General features: G+C 34.0%; 1 protein-coding gene across 1 annotated transcript in view; it reads right to left on the bottom strand.

Moving 5' to 3' along the window:
- LOC123609907 (protein eyes shut homolog) overlaps positions 1 to 19,951 on the bottom strand; it is a 212,204-nt gene that overhangs the window by 75,746 nt on the left and 116,507 nt on the right. The window contains exons 7-8 of the mRNA XM_045500917.1: positions 19,828 to 19,935; positions 5,350 to 5,495 (exon numbers count right to left, since the gene is read on the bottom strand). Of these exons, the coding sequence (XP_045356873.1) occupies positions 5,350 to 5,495; positions 19,828 to 19,935 (254 nt within the window). The remainder of the gene's footprint in view (positions 1 to 5,349; positions 5,496 to 19,827; positions 19,936 to 19,951) is intronic.

The raw sequence follows: 19,951 nt of genomic DNA on the forward strand, positions 1-19,951 counted from the left end.
AAATGAAATTTGCAAATTAAGGTAATGCAAAGGATAAAATAATTGAAACCCTATATATACTATTATAGAGAAAAGAGAATACTTCTTAGCAACAAAAATTACAGGATGACCTAAAAACATTAGACATGAAGAAAGCTTTTGGAAATTAAAAGTGAGAGGCAAATGATTTTAACAATATAATAAAGGTATTGGAAAATATGTCTATCAAAATCAGTAAAAATAAAATGAAAATAAAAAAGGAAAACTGATATAGTTATAGTAATATTATAGTAATATTAATAATAATATTAATTCCTAATAAGATTTTAGATATAACCATTTTGGGAGAAAGTAGTGGGAAAAACATGTATAAATTGGTTAATAGAAATGGTGATAACACAGCAAAATCTTTATTTTCTATAGGAAAAACTATTTAGATAATGTAAAAAATTGGAAAAAAATAAAGAAATAGTAGTATAAATATACTATATAGAAATATGCAAGTAAGGCTGCCTGGGTGGCTCAGTTGGTTTAGATTCTGGCTCTTGATTTTGGCCCAGGTCATGGTTTCACGGTTCATGATCAAGCCCCTAGTTGGGCTCTGAACTGACAGCATGGAGACAGATTAGGATTCTCTCTTCCTCTCTCTCTGTCCCTCCCTCACCTGCATGTGTGTGCTCTCTCACTCTCTCAAAATAAATAAATAAACTAAAAAAAAGGACATATGAAAGTAAAAATCATAAGAAATATTTTAAGATAAAAATAATCTTTTAATGTTTGTTTATTTTTGAGAGTGAGATAGAGTGGGAGCAGAGGAGGGGCAGAGAGAGAGGGAGACATAATATGAAGCAGGCTTCAGGTTCTGGGCTGTCAGCACAGAACCCACGTGGGGCTCAAACTCACGAACCCTGAGATCATGACCTGAGCTGAGGTCGACGCTTAAGTGACTGAGCCACCCAGGTGCCCCAAAACCAGAAGAAATATTTTAAAATACTGAAAGAAGTTGCTTCTGAGCACAGGTTTGTTATATTTTCTATATTTGCCCTAAAATATCATCGCCCCACTCCTCACCCTACTTTGGGTTAAATCATTGCTAAGACAGGGTTCACATTACACACAGGTATGGAAATGAAAGCATTCTGAGAAATATGCAAATCTTTGAAAATTTAAAATTAGATTAGTCCTTGTGCAGTTCCTATTTTTTTTCCTAGTTCGCAGACACTAGCTAGACTGCCAACTACAACTAAAATTTTAAGTGTTTCTCTTACTTGATTTGTGATGTGATAATGATTTTTTAAATATAATTTTATATATACACACTATGAATATTCTAATATCCTCTTGAAATATAAAAACTTCTTTGTTGTTTTAACCTCTTCCCTTAATGGTCCAGTTATATAAAAATATAAAAACCTGTTATTAGAGAAATATTCTCATCTTCATAGGTTATTAAGTGTCCTTTTGGTTCTTGATGTCTTACTGTCTCTCAATCTACCACTTTATCTATACAATATGGATGTGTGTACCAAATGGTATGTCAATCTTAAATAAAATCAGTCTTTCCATGGCCTTCCCTAACTGCTGTGTTTAAATTTGCCTCCACAACCCCTAACCTTATTCCAGCCCCATGTAATCATTTTCCTACACAATCTTTCACCATAGCAATTAATATCATTTGGGGTATATCAGGTTATAATCTCTCTCAGATATATCTATATTAGGGAGAGAGTAAATATGAATGACTTCTTTTTATGGTCATAGCTATCTAGTAGAAGTCTGAGAATTTAATCCTCCCACCCTTCCAGGAAGCCATGTAGCAAGCTGCCAGTCTCTGATACACCTGCCCTGAAATGACAGCTAAATCATCTCAGAAATGACTGTGCCTAACAGAGACACTTGGACTACCCCCAATTACTCCATAGTAAATTCATCTGAGGGCTCGTACTAATCCATCGAACCAGGTATGAAAATCCACTTTTACAATGGCAAGTAAGGTGGGTATTTGTAACTTTCCAATAAATCTTGAAATTAAGAAGAAAGCTCATTTCTTTTCATATGAGAAGCCTACAATAATTAACCCCAACACAAGCATAATTTCCTGAGTTAGACATTTAAATTTTCCTTGGAAAAGAGGCCAAAGTCAGATTTAGAGATTGAATGGAAGCCCAAGGAATCATAAGTGGCCTTCCCACTAACCAATTACGTGGTGTATGCCTCGTTGATGTATATTTATGAGAGCATCATTCCAGAACAGCTTGAGTCCCCAAAGTAAAAGTAAATAAAAAGTGTTTCAGAACCCAATGAATCAGTGAGAGGGAGTTAAATAATTTTTCTTCAAAGATAGAAAGGGAACATAGTTTGATTAATCAATGATTTGTTGAGTGGTAACCTTAATATTTGTATATTATTAATATTCATCTATTCATTAATATTTTGAGCATGCATAATATGCTACATATAGGCATGTCTCACCATCTCTACTATGATCTAATCTATCACTTAAACTACAGCTGACCCTTGAACAGCATGGTTTTAAAATGCATGGGTCCACTTATGCATGGATATTTTTAAAAAGTACAGTATTATAAGTGTATTTTCTTTTTGATTTTCTTGATAATTTTCTTTTCTCTAGCTTACTTTATTGTAAAAATACAGTATATAATGCATGTGATACACAAAATGCATGTTAACCAACAGTTTATGTTATTGGTAAGACTTCCAGTCAACAGTAGGCTATTAGTAATGTTTTGGGAGAGTCAAAAATTATACATGGATTTTTGACTGCATGGGGGTTGGTGCCCCTAACCCTTGTTCAAGGTCAACTGTAATTCCAAAGCCTTCTGATTTGTCTCTCTGCTTCTATTGAAACTCTGCAGTCTATTCTCCACATAGCAGTCAGTTATTTTTTAAGTATGTGAGAAAAAACTTTTATTTTAAATCTCTCTCCCTCCTCAAGCTACTGTCCCATTTCTTGCTTCCATCTTAAAAAGTGCAAACCCTCCTTTAATAAATTTTGCATGTTCACTCTCAGCAATCTAATTTTCTCACATTATCTCTTAAATCCACTTCAAATAGACTTTTGCACCCTCCACTCCAACCATCCTGCTTCCTTGATAACGTCACCAATGACATTGCCACTGCTTCTCCAATGCTCAGTACTTAGTCCTTATTTTATGTGACCTAATAGTAACATTCGACAATGTTGATCATTTTCTCTACTTGAAAGAATTTACATGGCTTTCTGCACTTCATCTTCCTTTGCTTTTCTTCCTGTATCTTTGACTCCTCTTTTCAATTTCCTGTATTGATTCTTCTTCCTCTCATGGACTGCTAAATATTACAGTGCTCCTGGGCTCAGTCCTTAGTCCTCTTCTCTCATTCACTTTTGCGTGATCTTATCTAGTATTATAGTTGTATCTGAAGACTCTCACAATTTATGTTTTCATTCTAGACTATCTCATACAGCTGACTGTGTACTCAACTTTTCCACTGTGGTGTCTAATTGGCAAATCAATCTTATTTTGTTGCTGTTGTTGTTGTTGTTGTTTTTGTTTGTTTTTTTGGAGAGATAAAGAGCACACATACATGACCAGGGAAAGGGGCAGGTGGGGGGAGAGAGGGAGGGAGAGAGAGAGGGAGAGGGAGAGAGAGAGAAGAGAATCTCAAGCAGTCTCCACTCCCTGTGTGGACCCTATACAGGGCTTGATCTCAGGACCCTGGGATCATCACCTGAGCCAAAATCAAGAGTGGGATGCTCAACCCGCTGAGCCACCCAGGTGCCCCCAATATTAAATTTTGAAACAACACTGAGCACATCAGCTTTCAATAAAAATAGAGAGGTTGTGAAAAAAATGCTAAACCTTCAAATTTTACAATGAATTTAAAATATCAGAACAATGTGTTACATCAAATAATTTTACAAAATGTGTTTCTCACTCACATTGAACTCAGTGTGTCATTTCTTATTTTAACACTGTTACAAGCAGTAAGCAGCAGAAAACAATGGCATGGCAAATGATATTGCCGGGTGGTATCTATGGTCCCAAATAAAAATTCTAATAATTTGGGATCTGATGAGTGACATGGCATTTAGAAAGGATCCTATTTTATAGTCAAAATTTAATGCCTCTTCCTTATGTAATAAAATCTGTAGATATGAGTTTAAGCCTTTTTTTTTTTTTTTTTAATTTTTTTTTCAACGTTTATTTATTTTGGGGACAGAGAGAGACAGAGCATGAACGGGGGAGGGGCAGAGAGAGAGGGAGACACAGAATCGGAAACAGGCTCCAGGCTCTGAGCTATCAGCCCAGAGCCCGACGCGGGGCTCGAACCCACGGACCGCGAGATCGTGACCTGGCTGAAGTCGGACGCTTAACCGACTGCGCCACCCAGGCGCCCCAAGCCTTTTTTTTTAAATTTAAGCAGAAACTTCTGTGCATATAACAATTGTTACCAATGTAACCTTCTCTGACGCCATCAGGATTCCTTAGGAAAGTACCTGTGTATTCTTTGCTCATGTCACTTAACTTTTTCTTGCCTTTTGATCACTTATCCAATAGAAATACCTCTAATTTTTTTATCAGTTTGCTTTCCAATCTTATTTCTATTTTTCTAGTGTATTTTATGCCTGAGAGAATAGAATGTAATATTAGATACACTTAATTAGTTTCCCTCAGGAAAGGAACCCAAGAGATCCCAGTGGTATAGAAATCAGACATTAATAAATTGGAACTTGAGATTTCAATACATTTTTTCTGGATTCACATAATTAATATTGGTAATAAAAATAATATAGCTTTTTGTATTTCATAAAGTTTCTCAGCCAAAGTTTAGAAGGCTAATATGTTTTTTCTTTCCTTAGTTCCTTGATGACTATTGTCTTTATATTTGGATAGCATTTGTGTTGTGGAATAATTGATATTAAGACAAATCATATTTTTCTGCTAGAAGTTTAAGTTCACAATGGTTCCTTGATTTCTGGCATATAAGTATATTTAAAAGAGCTAACCTTACTATATTTTTAGATGACATTTGTGTAATTGATATGATAGTATTATTTCTTAGTTTATTCGTGCACTGATACTTCTCTGTATTATAAAAATAGAAATATAATTCAGATACATCTCAATTCAAAAATCATAAATGTGTAAAATACCTTGAAATATTATTCATATATTTCTTAGTTGTTAGCAAATGATACACTAAAAAAGCATAATTTTTGTTTTTACTAATTTCTTTTACTAAAGTCTCTTGCACTTCCTGTGCTACCTGCATGTGTCAGGTTGATTCAGGTTTTGGAGAATAAATATAAGATCCCCATTGTTTACAGATAGCCATATGTGGATACAGACAGGGCAGATAGAGGTTTACCTGTATAACCAGGAGCACAGAGGCAGTTGTATCCACCAGTTCCGCTGACACAATCTTCTCCATCTAGACAAGGTGAGATTTCACATTCATTCATATCCAATTCACAGAGAGATCCATGGTAACCTGGCTCACAAATGCACATAATTCTAGAGAAAAGCAGGAAAATGAGAAGTTGTATGTAATAAGAAAAAGCATTTCATATACACATAACGTATATGTATATTTTAAATTTCAGCCTTTTAATTTAAATAAGTGGTAGTATTTTCTTTTCATTTTTTTCCCCTCTAGAGAAAATACAAATTACCTTTGTTGGTTCACACCCTGGGAAGTTCCTCAAGTGAAATTCGAAACTGGTCCCCACAGATTCAAAGCAAGGAGAGCCACAAGAAAGAGGCAAACCACTCCAAATTGGTGGGGGACAGGCTTAATATGCAAGGGAACTTACATTCCAGGCATGTCTTGGGCATCCACAAGACAGGAAGATCTTCACACACACTCCCCAAATCTTAAAAGTTTATATAAAAGCATTAATGAGGTTGTCATGTATCAAGTCCAGATGGTCTCAATAATGCATTACTCTCTCAAAACTTTGTCTAGTGGACAGAACATACATGCCAAGGACAAGCAGAAGAAGTGAGTTGCTTCCTAATTGCCGGGATCCAGTTTTCAGGTCAACACAAGGTCATATCATCTCAATGACTTCCTTCAACAAACTTCTAGATATACTTCCCCTTAAATGTTCTTTATGTGGGGAATTTTTTTTAAAAAATGAATGTATTGGGGAAAATAATTAATAAAACTTTGATAAATACTATTGAGCTTAATTCTGTACTGTATTCATTTTATAATTTATAATCATAAAACTTTATATCCTATGTTAACAACTGGGTATTATTCTGCCCATTTATTGAATGATATTTTTGATATAGAAGCACTCTGGCTAAATTTAAAAAATCATTTTAGCAAAAACAATCTCATTACTGCTTATTTCAATGGACAGATGTTGAAGAAATTGGATGCATTTCAATGATTAGATGCCAGGTTCAAAGTATCATGCATTTAATAGAGGAAGGGTCTTTCAAAAGCCTTGCCATTGAGAATGGTTATAACTATATGTGGCAGAGTCACCCTGAATTTATTTTTAGTCTATTTCCAGATATTGTGCTGAACATATGTTTGTTTCAATATTTAGTCAATCTGTATCTATTTGCCAGATGATAGAAGACCAATTCTCCGGAAATGGAATTGTGACTAGTTTTAGTCTTGTGTGTGTGTGTGTGTGTGTGTGTGTGTGTATGATAAACCAATAAATAAAGTTAAGAGAAAGCAATAATTTAATCTTTTAACTTGTATATTCATAGAGAAAAACATTCATGAGAACATGAATAATTTCCATAGATAAAATTAAACTGAGAGAAAAATACACTTAGAAAAACAAGCTGTATATATTTTTTCTTTTTCTTTCTCCTTTTGTAGAAGTCTAGATAAAAGTGCTTTCCCAAGTTTTCTTGTAATGTTTTTGAAACAGATTTTTATTCTGATTTTTCAAGGGAACTCTTCCTAATTAACTTGTTTCAACATAATTGTAATTACAAAAACAACCACCAGAAATTTAACATGCCTATGCTCCTCTTTTGCTCACTCATCATACATTAACTAATTGAGTGTCAGACACTAGTCATGTACCCAGATCCAAGTGCTTGGATAAGGCTTGGGCTTATTTTTTAAATTCTCATAGAGAAGTTAGGAGCAGTGATATGTAAACATTACAGGAAATACATGCCAATAGAGAAAAGTGTGAAGTCCTATAAAAACAGAGCTGTTAGAGAAGGTGACAGGAAAGGTTTTACTGTTTAGTCAATAAAGAGTGGAGTTTTTGTACCAGTTGGACAGAAGGCATTAAAATTCCATGTGCAATGTCATGATTGTGTAAAAAAAAAGATTTGTATTTCTCAAGAGCACTCCATGTAACTAAGATTTTGACCAAAATCACTTTTTAGAGTGATCTAATTACTATGACTCTTGCATTTGTGTTCAAATAGAAAAAAAATTTTTCATCAAATATTTTGCTCAATATAGTCCAGAGGATGTAATGAATCTTTTAAATACTTTACTAAAATCAAGATATGTTCGTTAATGATACTCTCATTGATTGCTGTCGTGTGTTCCCAGTGAATCAATGATGATTCCGAGGGATCACAGAGTAGGTAGGAGTTTCACAGTGTTTTCAGTTGTGGCAGTAAAAGGTACATCCGGGAAATAATTTTTTCACACTGATAGGTTTGAAAATGGTGTATTAAAACAAAATGTATCAGATAATGACTTTGAACCCAATTTATACATCTGTTGCAAGTATTTAGGACAGGTCTATCATACTTCCAGAAATTACTGAATCTATTCTTTACTCTAGAAGAATGAATATTAGAAAAATATTTTCGGACATCTTTCCTGTCAGTGATGGACTTATAATAATTATCACTGATTTTCTCAATCTATTATAAACATTTATTCATTAAATTTACAGAATTCTCTCACTCTGTGTGTATGTATATATGTGTTTCTCTTTTCCTCCTCTTTCTTTTTGAAAATCTGGAAATACCCATCCCTTGCCTTTTGCCACACGAATTTTATTTTCTGTGATTACAAAAAGGTTCCTGAATGGCTTCACTGTCATGATCATGTACCCTAGAATCTGGAGATTTCAACCAACTTAAAATAGGAGATATTCTCCACTGATGCTTCTAAATTGAATCAGTTGTCTCTATACTCTTTGCCAAACAGTACTTTAAAAAAATGTTTATTTTTTCATCTATTTTTGTTTGTTTATTTTTAAGAAAGAGAGCGTGAGCAGGGAGGTGCAGAAACACAGGGGGACAGAGGATCTGAAATGGGGTCTGGGCTGACAGCAGGGATGTGGAGCTCGAATTTATGAACCATGAGATAGTGACCTGAACAGAAGTCATGAGCTTAGCTGACTGAGCCACCCAGGCGTCCCCCAATAGTGCTTTTCTAACTCCTCATTTATTTCACATTTACTAGATGACATTTGACTGTTAAGATGGGCTTTTCCTTTTCATTAATTACTTCATTCATTCATCCATCCATCCATCCATCCGTCCCTCCCTCCATCCATCCATTCATTCAATTATGGATTTGTATCTAAATGGAGTCAAGACTTTTTATTTTATTCAGTGGGTCAAATATATAACTATTTTTTATTTATTTGATGCTCACTTCGTCTGAGAGTTGGATAGTAAGGACCTCTTCAAGTTTTCTCCTCTATCCTTTTGACATCTCCATCATTCTTTGAACAGTTTCCTACTTTCTAACATAAGATATTCTAGGTTTATCTTATACGTTTCTTTTTCCAGATCTAGAATAAGCCATTTATTCTAGAAGTCCTAGAAACCAAGTTATTTAGAACCATGTTATTTAGAAACCAAGATAATTTCTATGTGTATGTGTATTTATGTTTATGTATACATATAGTTATGTGTGTATAACTATATGTACATACATATGGCACATATATGCCCATATTTATATTTATTGTTGTGTGTGTTCATATGTATATATGTATATTATAAACACATACATATAAAAGTATGAGTTCATACTAATTTCCCAATTCTAATTTAACATAATAGGGTTCATTTTAGTCTAGCTGATTTCTGTATTTGCCGTTCTTTTTCTAACAATGAGAAACCTTGTTATTATTTTAAACATATTTACTTCCTCCATTAGTTAATGTGAAATACTTTTCATGTTCTTTGTCTTCTTGTATGGTGAAGATATGAGATTCTTTTTGGTTTTATTCTTTTGTTTGTATCATTTTGAGGAAGTATGAGAAGATTCAGATTTTCTCAACTACCTAGAATTCTCTTTTGCTCATTTTTCAAGTTTTGTTATCTTCTGAACTTTAGCTTCCTGGATTCTTTTATAGATTTTACTAAAAGTTATTCATTTATTATATAATAATAGGGCAAATTTCCATGAAAGTCAAATCTTTATTTCAGAATAGAGCATCCACCTTGAATCTCTGTGCCTACCTCGTCTTTCCCAGGAGAACTGAAATGTATACATGTACTCTCTCCCTTCCTTACCCCCCACCTCCTACCTCCTTCTGTCTCTTCCCTGCTCTTGCCCCCACACCTCCTCTCCCAAATAGGAGAGATAGGCAAAGTGTAGCTCATTGCCAACTTGTTCTCCGCACCTACTTTGGCCCTTCAAATGAAACTGCATAAGGAGTGTCTGAAAGGAATGCCACCAGATTCCTCCTCCCATTGGCCTCCAGCTAAAATATGCAATTATTCAGCTTTGGTGTATGTTTCCTTCCATCATTACTTGCTGAGACCCTCATCCCTACAGTATTCAGATCACATCTACCTAGGCTGAGAGGAAAAAATAAAAGTGAACCTTGATTTTTATTAATGTCTTAAGTGACCCAGTTAATCTTATGGTAGTATTGAACTATACATTAAAAGTCTCTAAAACATTTTATTCTTTTGAAGAAACCCTATTCTAACAACTTTTAAAACACAAATATGCATACATTAAAAATCGCCTGTCCCAAAGCAACAATTAAGGCCATGAAATTAATAACATATTTTTGATAACATGGAAATTTCTAACTTAAAGTCAAGGCTTTATTTCATAAGTTTTAGTGGAATTAAGCTTAAATAGGTTGCCAAGGTATGGAACAATTTTTGCTCAAATTTCCTTTAATTTGATAGTGACCTTAAATTTTCCAGATAGGATTTCACCATACTTTTCCAAAACTAAAATGAATTTTAACAGGTGACTTCTAAAGAAAATTCAATACATTGAAAAAATGTAGGGGTAAAGAGCAGTAACTTCATTTTACATAAAGTGATATTGCCATAATGAAAGGAGAGGGAAAATGTAAGATAATCACATGGGCTTGTAGCTCTAAAATGTGTTCCTGCCTTAAATTATTCCTTTATCTTGTTTTCATCTTATTTCAGATGAGAAACTAGTTAATAAGTAAAGAAATTGTTTTTATGTTTCTAGAAAGCTGAGATACTTTAAAATATAACGTTAAATTAAGTCATATTTGAGATCCAAAATATAGATTTTAATGAGTTTTAATTTTAAAATGCATTTGGGGGTGCCTGGGTGGCTCAGTCAGTTAAGTGTACGACTTCAGCGCAGGTCATGATCTCACAGTCCGTGAGTTTGAGCCCCACATCGGGCTCTGTGCTGACAGCTCGGAGCCTGGAGCCTGCTTCAGATTCTGTGTCTGCCTCTCTCTCTGCCCTTCCCCTCTCAAGCTCTGTCTCTTGCTGTCTCTCAAAAAAATAAATATTAAAAATATTTAAAAAAATAAAAATAAAATGCATTTGTAATATTAAGATTTAATATATATTTATTCTAATAGATCATTTTATAAAAAATAGAGTTCAAAGACAAAAATAAACTACAAAAACTGTTGCAGGTAAAACTTTATGATTAAAATGTGTTAGCCTTGGGGCGCCTGGGTGGCTCAGTTTGTTGAATATCTGATTTTGGCTCCGGTCATGATCTCAGGGCTTGTGAGTTGGAGCCTTGCATTGGGCTCTGTCAGTGCAGAGTCTGCTTCAGATCCTCTGTCCCTCTCTCTCTCTGCCCTTCCCCCGGCTTGTTCTCTCTCTCTCTCTCTCTCTCTCAAAAATAAATAAATATTAAGAAAACTTAGCCTATGTCACAGCTATTAAAATTTTGAGACAATTTATAATTCATTTTAAAGCAATTTATAGCTCTTTCTTGTAATTCTATATTGCATTCCTGAGCCATAGTTCATTATAATTAATGACATTTCTTAATCTTAAAATGAACAAGCTGTTTATATTTGTTACATGGGTAAGGATTATTATACTAAAATTTTATGACAAAAGTTATATAAGTCTTTTAAATAATATTTTAAAATTTTAGTAAGTTTAATCTGTGTTATAATTTTTAATGAATAAAAGCATATTTAAGTATAAAAACATATATAATAAAAAAATACAATGCTTGTAAAATTTGCACATGGAAAAACTATCAAATTTAATATTAATCTAAGAGAATAATAGACATGCTATGTTTGACACGCACAGTTTACTTTTTGTTTTGTTTTAACCTAGCATCTTTAAGATGCTTTACTTTAAGATACTGTACATTCTGTGTATCTCAAGGAAAAGGAAGAAGAAAAAGTAAACCAACTTTTTTCTACCCAATATATTTGCTTAATGGAGTGATTACTTTTAAAATAGTCTTTATAGGTCATTATAATTTTACCACACATGGGTGTGGAAACAATGGTGTGATGGAAAATTTTTCAGTAGATTATAAGTCATTTAGATTAATAACTGGTTTTTAGGCAACCAATTTATTGAACAATCTATTGATTTTTATCTCTTAAATATACATTAACCAGTCATTTTCAACTTTGTACAGCAAAGAATTGCTGAACTCATGAATATCACACACTGATTGGTCAAAATATTCTTGTTGATGATTTCTGTGTGATAATCACATAAGCCATTTGGAAATTTTCCTTATTCCATATCCTTTGAATGGACAAAACACTGTTATAGTAATTGTTAGGGTGAATTCTTTCTTTAGCAGTCCATTTTAAGTAGCTAAATATTACTGTCAGTTATCTAAGTAAACTGATGACTGTGGCTTAAATGGACAATTCTAATGGATAACATATGTAATAAGGTCAGAAAATGTCAATTCTAATGTTCAGTTTTCAATAGTTTGTAGTTGAATTGGGACTGTCATATCTCTAGGAATTCATCTTTAAATAATTAGTCATTAATTGTTGCAGGCCTCAGCTTCAATAATCGAAAGAGAGAATGGAACAGATTAAAAATATAGATGCAATAACAAAGTACATTATATAATAATTAATATTTTTAATTATTTGTGCCCCTACAGTTTAATTTCTACAAACATACAATGATTGGTTTTAAATGACTTGTTATATTATTTCAAAAAAAATTAATGGTAAGTTAATATCAACATGCTAAAAAACACCAAAAGAAAGTCCTGTATCAAAAAACATATTCTTGGAAAACAGAATGTGATTACCTATTTTTCAGCTGTTGATGATTTTTTTTGTCTTTGAAAGATTTTAATGCATTGAAAATGGACTTTATTATAACAATGTAAACAAAGCAATTTTCTGAGACTAGAATAATCAATCCCATATACCCATCATCTATATTTAACACATCTCAATCTTTTTCCAAGTTGCTGAATGATTTTAAGGAAAATGTATTTAATGTATATTTGAAAACCCTTTGGATACATCCCTATTCATTTTTCATTCCTTTCTACTGGGAAGAAATCACTATTCTTAGGTTGATATGCATTCTTCCAAATACGTTCTAAAATTTCACTAAATATTATATTAGTACCTCCAAAATAAAATATTTATGTATAAATCTAATAATATATGTGCATGATTCGTATGAGGAAAATTACAAAACTCTGATAAATGAAATCAAAGAAAAATTAAATGGAGAGATACTACATGTTCATGCATAAGAAGACAATATTGTCAAGATGTTAGTTCTGCCCAACTTGATCTCTAGATTTGATGAAACCCCCATAAAAATTCAAGCAGGTTATTCTGTAGATATTAATAAAACAATTCTAACAATTATAGAGAGAAGCTAACGACTCAATGTTGAGGAGAACAAAGTTGAAGAACTGAAATTGCCTGACTTTAAGACTTATTATAAACCTATAGTAATCAAGATAGTGTGGTATTATCAAAAGAACAGAAAAATAGATCAATGGAACAGAATACAGAACTCAGAAATATACCTACATGACTATTGTGAACTAACCTTTGACAAAAGACAAAGGCAATTCAATGGAGAAAAGATGATGTTTTTTCTTTTCTTTTCAACATATGGTGTTGGAACAACTGGACATCCACACTGAAAATTTAAAAAAACTAGACACAGACCTTAAAATCCTTGTATAAGTTAACTCAAAATGGATCAAATACTCAATGAAAAATGCAAAATTATAAAAACTCAAATAAAGGACAAAATCTCAATGATCTTGGGTTTGGTTGTCTTTTAAATATGACAAAGAAAGAATTGATAAGATGGGCTTAATTCAAATGAAAAAAAATGTATTCTGTGAAAGACAATGTCAGGAGAATAACAATAAAAGCCACAGACTGGAAGAAGATATTTGCAAAAGACATATCTAATAAAGGATTATTATCCAAAATATACAAATACTAAAAATTCAACAATAAGAAAAACAATCCAAATAAAACATGGGCCCATAATCTTAACAGATACCTCACCAAAGAAGACCTATTGATGTCAAATAAGCATATGAAAAGATGCTCCATATCATATGTCATGAGGGAAATGCAAATCAAAACAACAATAAAATACACTACACACCTTTTAGAATAGCCAAAATCCAGAACACTGACAATACCAAATCCTCATAAAAATGTGAAGCAACAGGAACTCTCATTCACTAGTGATGGGAATGCAAAATAGTACAGCCAATTGAGAAAATGATTTGGCATTTTCTTACATAATATTTTACTAAATAATGTTACATACATTTTCAGAGGAAAATCGCCTTGGGGTTCCAAATATTTCCTGTTTATTATATAATCATCTTTGAAGGATGCCTGTGAATAGAGGCCATGACACCCCCATTTCCTTTCTTACATTTCCAATTACTGGGAAGGGCCTTTGGAAAAAGATAATGGTACTAGGCAGTTCAACAGTAATCAGGTGGTCAAATGTCATATCCAGAAACCTCCAACATCTGTTTCATGTCAGGAAGAGGCTGTTTCAGGCAGTATATTGTATTGGCAGCAGTTTTTCCTATATATGAGCCAAGCTTGAAGATTAAGGTTTACAAAAACTCTTCAGCATTCTGCATTTTGGTTGCCAGACTGCTCACCATTAGTAGTTGGCTATTTTCCATCAAGCTTTTTAGGATATTCTAAGTTTCATAAACACTTTGATTTTATCAGCTACATTGCAGAGTCAACATCAACTTTATAATCAATTTTGTTCTCTGTAAATGAACTTACAGTTTTTATGTTCATGAATCTACCACAGGGTTCTCTTTTAAACAGAGGGCATTTTGTCTGACTTCTTCCTCTAACTCTTTTGAGATCTCATATTGGAACTTGGAAGGGTGGTCTTCAAAAGCCGTAAAATTAATTGATGTGAAGCACCTTCATTTAGACTTGTAAGATCATTTTGATTCTACTATTCATTTCATTCATTTCATTCTCTCTGACTCAGAGCTCTCTCCTAAGTCTCACAGGGAAAATTGGGAATGCTAGGCAGTTTGTGACCCAGGCTTCAGTTTGCATATTTTCTGTGAGTTTATTTTCCATTTACTGATCCTATCTTCTGTTTGTTGACAGCGTTTTTTGTTTTTTGTTTTCTTTGTTTTTTTTAATCTTAATTTTTTACCACTCTTCTTCCTGGCCACAGCTTCACCATGGGAAGAGTGTTTGCCCCACACTTTCAGGCATGGCTACAATTATGTTTTTGCACAGTGATCTACATACAGGTAAGGATAAAGGGCACTATTTCAGAGCCTAGGGCTTAAGAGGGTTTGCATGTTTTCTGCTTGTTCTCCTGAATTTCTGCCACTCTGTGAGAAGAACATACCAGTCCAATAAAAATGAGAGACATTAGGAGCAACAGACTGGCAAACTCTTCTCCCTCCTCAGCTAGGTCCTAGAGAAATTTAGATGACCCCAGCCTATATGATAGCCAAATACCTGTAAACCACAGATGTGAAACTATTAATAATAGTTATTTTTTAAGCAGAGTTTTCAGTTGCTGATAAGCAACAACAAACCTGTATAGTCTGTATAGTAACTTTGAAGGAGTTCATATACCCTGTAGACAAAGGATAGATATGGCTAAGGAACTTAAACCTTTGAATTCACTTTAAGCTCTATTAGTGATAGAGGCTAAACCTCTCCTGTGTCTTATGGAATCTGTGCGTTTTTGCATATGGGCCCTCCTCTATATTCTGCTGAAGGAGTTGAGTTACAAAATGTTGCCAGTTTTCACTTGCTCATGCCCCATCATTTCTTATTGGTTCCAGCCCATAAAAAGGGTTAGATTCCAACTTTGCGGATGAAAGATGGAAACACTTAACTGGGAACAACTATGCTATATACCCAAGAAGAGATGCATAACCCCACCAATCTGTTTTGTCACAAAGTTGGGGAGCATGTGTGGGAATGAATCTAAGGTAGTCAGACCAAAGGAGAATAAATATAAAATTTAATGAGCTAAATGTGTTAACATGGATGGGAAGAGAAGATTCAGTGTGCTAATATTAGCATCCTGGGTATGGTGTTAGATAAATTGGCTAATCAAAAACAGGAGTTAATTTCAGCTGAGATTAGTGATGTAGAAGTGCCAGGGTATTCTTGGTATATATTAGGAGAAGTTCACAGGCTTATTGTTATGGAAATTGCTTGAATGGATCTATCATGTGTCAGCTGTTCAGTTGCCCCTTAATTTCTATCCCAAGAGAATAAAGGAAGGCATTCCTATCTCCTAGGAAGAAACTGCATTCACCCAGGAGGGCATTTTATTCACCAAAATGAAGAACAGGGTTGGTGAGGGAGCACCAGTGTCTTAATGAAGTTTGTGGTGATTTTCCTTTATAGGCTGGAGTGAATGTGGATGTTAAAGTAAAATTGGGTTCCCCAGTATAAGTTAGAATAATGGGATCCAAGAATGGATAAAAACTGTTGGATATGCTTGACTATAATATTTAAAAATGAGGAAATAGCCACATAAATCAGAGAAACATAAATAGAATTAAGTACGTAGGTCTGCAGTACAGAAACACAATTCAATTTGCCTATGTAGGGATTCCTAGCCTCTTACACAATTACAGACTTATGCTATGTCATGGACTCAGGGTCTCAACTGAAGGACAGTGAGTCCCTTTGAAGAAGGATCTTGTCATATAGTCGCAGGTGTTTCATGTATCTTCCTGAAGGTTTCCACAGAGGATTCTGAGGCCATTTACCAGTATGATTGCGCATTGATGAAAGAAAGATATTCAGGCCTTCTAAGTTCCTGGGAAACGAATGGCCCTAAACTTATGCTTATCTTTGAAATACTCTTTCCACCAGTAGGAGTGCACATTTATTTAGGTCTGGTAGATGGATCACAAATTCATCTTTTGTTTTGTCATTTTATTTTCCCCCAGAGTCTCTGAATATATAGTGTAGTCAACATACTTAGTAATAGAATTTCCACATTGGAATAAGAACTGTTACGCAGGAAAGCCCAACTAGAAGGTCTTGAAATGCCCCTTTAGACTTATCAAGGTTTCAAACCAAAAGCAATTCTGTATCCCTATGGGACTTGTAGTGATTAGTGTCCCCTTCAAGCCTTGTGAGTTACAGGAGTGGTGATTCAAAGCATGTTTCTATTTACTTCACTAGATTAGACAGTGCAAAAGCCAGATGGCCATACAAAATAGTAGAAATAATAGAAGATTATCAGAAACTCAAGAAGGTTGTGATATAAATTTTGAGAGCAATTCTAGATGTTAGATCTCTATTAAGATAAACAAATGTAGCCCTTGGTGCCTGGAGAGCAATAGTGATCCGGCAAATGAGTCTTATTTATCCTAATCAATGTGTGTCCGGTTGAATTTGTCCAACTGTTTTTTTGAAAGATATTTTAAAAGACCTAAATAAAGACATAGCAATTCTTTTCAAATTGATCTACAAATTCAATGAAATCCCAATAAAAATTCTACCCAGTCTTTGTTCGCTTGTTTGAATGTAGGGATTTATGTGGAACATGTTGATTGTAACAGAAGAAACTGTCCAAAATAACTAAAGCTTCTGGAAGAAGATTAAAAATATTGCATTACCAATATTGAGATATTTCAAAGTTAAGTAATTAAGATTTATGGTACTGGCACATAGATAGCTAACTGAAATAAGGAAACAGAATAGAGGCAAAGAAATAAACATATTCATTTATAGGGATTTGATCTGCAACCAAGAAGGTGTTGTAGGTCAGGCCAAGCAGTAAGTAACAGATGAACTTATGCAACACATATAGCAGGCACAATTGGTATAGCATATGGAAAAATGAATGTAAGATTCCTACCTTATACATGCACAACATACCACACACACACACACACACACACACACACACACACACACACACTTTCCAGATAAATTGATTTAAATGTGAAGGGTGAAACTTTATTTTATTTAAAAATTTTTTTTTGAAGTTTATTCATTTTTGAGTGAAACAGAGACAGAGAGTTAGTTGGGGAGGGGCAGAGAGCCAGAGAAACACAGAATCCAAAGCAGGCTCCAGGCTCCAAACTGTCAGCACAGAGCTCCATGAGGGGCTTGGGGCTTGAACTCATGAACCATGAGATAATGACCTGAGCAGAAGTTGGATGTTTAACCAAGTGAGCCACCCAGTTACCCGAAAACTTTAAATATTTTAAAAGGAAATCTAAGCAACATCTTTTTGTCATAGAATAAACTTTTTAAAAAATATTGAACCAGTTTTGAATCCCTGGATTAAATCTTACTTGATCATGGCCAACAGTTTTTTAAAAATCTATTATTGAATTGAGTTGCTAATATTTTCGGTTTTTCCTTTTCTTTTTTGTTGTGTCTTCATCTGTTTTTTTTTTTTTATGAGGGTAATGCTGGCCTCATAGAATGCATTTGGAAGTTTTCCTATCTCTTCTATTTTTTGGAATAGTTTGAGAAGAATAGCTATTAGCTCTTCTTTAAGCAGTGTAAACATTTTAAACAAGACGAAAAACGCAACCCATAAACACACATTAATTTGGTTAGATTAAAATTAAATTTTAGCACTCAAAACATCATAAAGATGGTGAAATGTCAAGCCACAATCAATAGAATATTTTTAGTACATACAGTACAACTAATGAAAACAGTAATAATTAAAACACATAAAGATTCTTACAAATCAAGAAGAAGAAAACATAAATGGGAAGATGCCATAAATAGGCATTTCTAGAAAGGAAAAATTAGGGACTCCTGGGTGGCTCTGTTGGTTAAGCATCTGACTCTTAGTTTTGGCTTGGGTCATGATCTCATGGATTTGTGAGTCTGAGCCCCGTCTGCGGCATCATGCTGAGGATGTGGACCCTGCTTGGGATTCTCTCTCTTCCTCTCTCTCTGCCCCTCCCCGACTCAGGCTCTCTCTCTCTCAAAATAAATAAATAAACTTAAAAATTGCATTAGGATGGAAAAATTAAATATTTTGAAATGGCTGAAGAAATGCTTAAAGTCATAAGTTATGATGGGAGTATAGAAAAAAAAAACACACACACAAGGAGATACAATTTTGCACACAGCAGATAAGCCCAAATGAAATATGTAAGAATGTAAATAGGGACATTTTTCCACTTTTGTTGAGAGTGTGAATATTCCATTTTCAAAGTGAATTGAAAAAAAATGATATAATACATGTGAAAACATCTACTCAATAGTGCAATTATTCCATTTTTAGATACCAAACTAAGGTAACACTAGTACTTGTGTATTGGGGAAATATTTGAAAACCGAAATGATATTATTATGTCTAAGAAAGAAGAGTCAAATAAACCAGATATCTATGATCAGGAGAATTATAAACAAATGTTGGCACATGTTTAAATGGAATATTCTACAACAGTTAAAACTGAGCAACTGATACATGAATAATGCAGAAATATTTAACAAAATGAATTGTTTCTGAAGATGATACACAATATTATTTCACTTATATTAATATGCAAGCTAAGTGTTTTATTGAGGCAGGCATACAAATGAAATGGTTAATGCTGTATATTTTTTAAGTGTTTACTCATTTTTTGAGAGAGAGAGAGACAGAGAAAGAGAGCATGGGTGGGGGAGAGGCAGAAAGGGAGGGATGTGCAGAATCCGAAGCAGGCTCCAGGCTCTGAGCCATCAGCACAGGGCCCCACAGGTTCACGAACCTGTGAACTGGGCTGAAGTTGATCATGACCTGGGCTGAAGTCCGGTGCTCAACTGACTGAGCCACTCATGTGCCCCAACTTGATAGTGTATGTTAAAGGCAAGGTAATGGGTTAAATAGGTGATGGGGATTAAGGAGAGCACTTGTGATGAGCATCAGGTGATGCATGGAAGTGTTGAATCACTATATTGTATACCTGAAACTAATATTACCCTGTATGTTAACTAACTGAAATTTTAATAAAACTTAAAAAACAAACACAAAATAAAATCTTGAACAACTACAAAAATCATGATATTCAATACAATTGTATGGGAAAGTAGAGGAGTACTTGGGTTTAAGCAAGTAAGTACTTGGGTTAAGGATACTGGGAATATTCTGCTTAAGTTGAATGATGGGTGCATATATGTTCACTTTACTATTTAAATATCATGTATATAAAATAACTGAATCAGTAAATGTAGTCTCTAACCTGTTCGACAGATCCACGCAGGTTCCATTATTTTTGCAAGGTCTAGAAGAACACTCATTTGTATCAAGATCACAGAGAGGTCCAGAAAACCCAGGTCTGCAAATACATCTTTTAAACAAGACAT

Source organism: Leopardus geoffroyi, chromosome B2 (assembly GCF_018350155.1).
Source record: "Leopardus geoffroyi isolate Oge1 chromosome B2, O.geoffroyi_Oge1_pat1.0, whole genome shotgun sequence".
In the NCBI taxonomy this organism is placed as follows: domain Eukaryota; kingdom Metazoa; phylum Chordata; class Mammalia; order Carnivora; family Felidae; genus Leopardus; species Leopardus geoffroyi.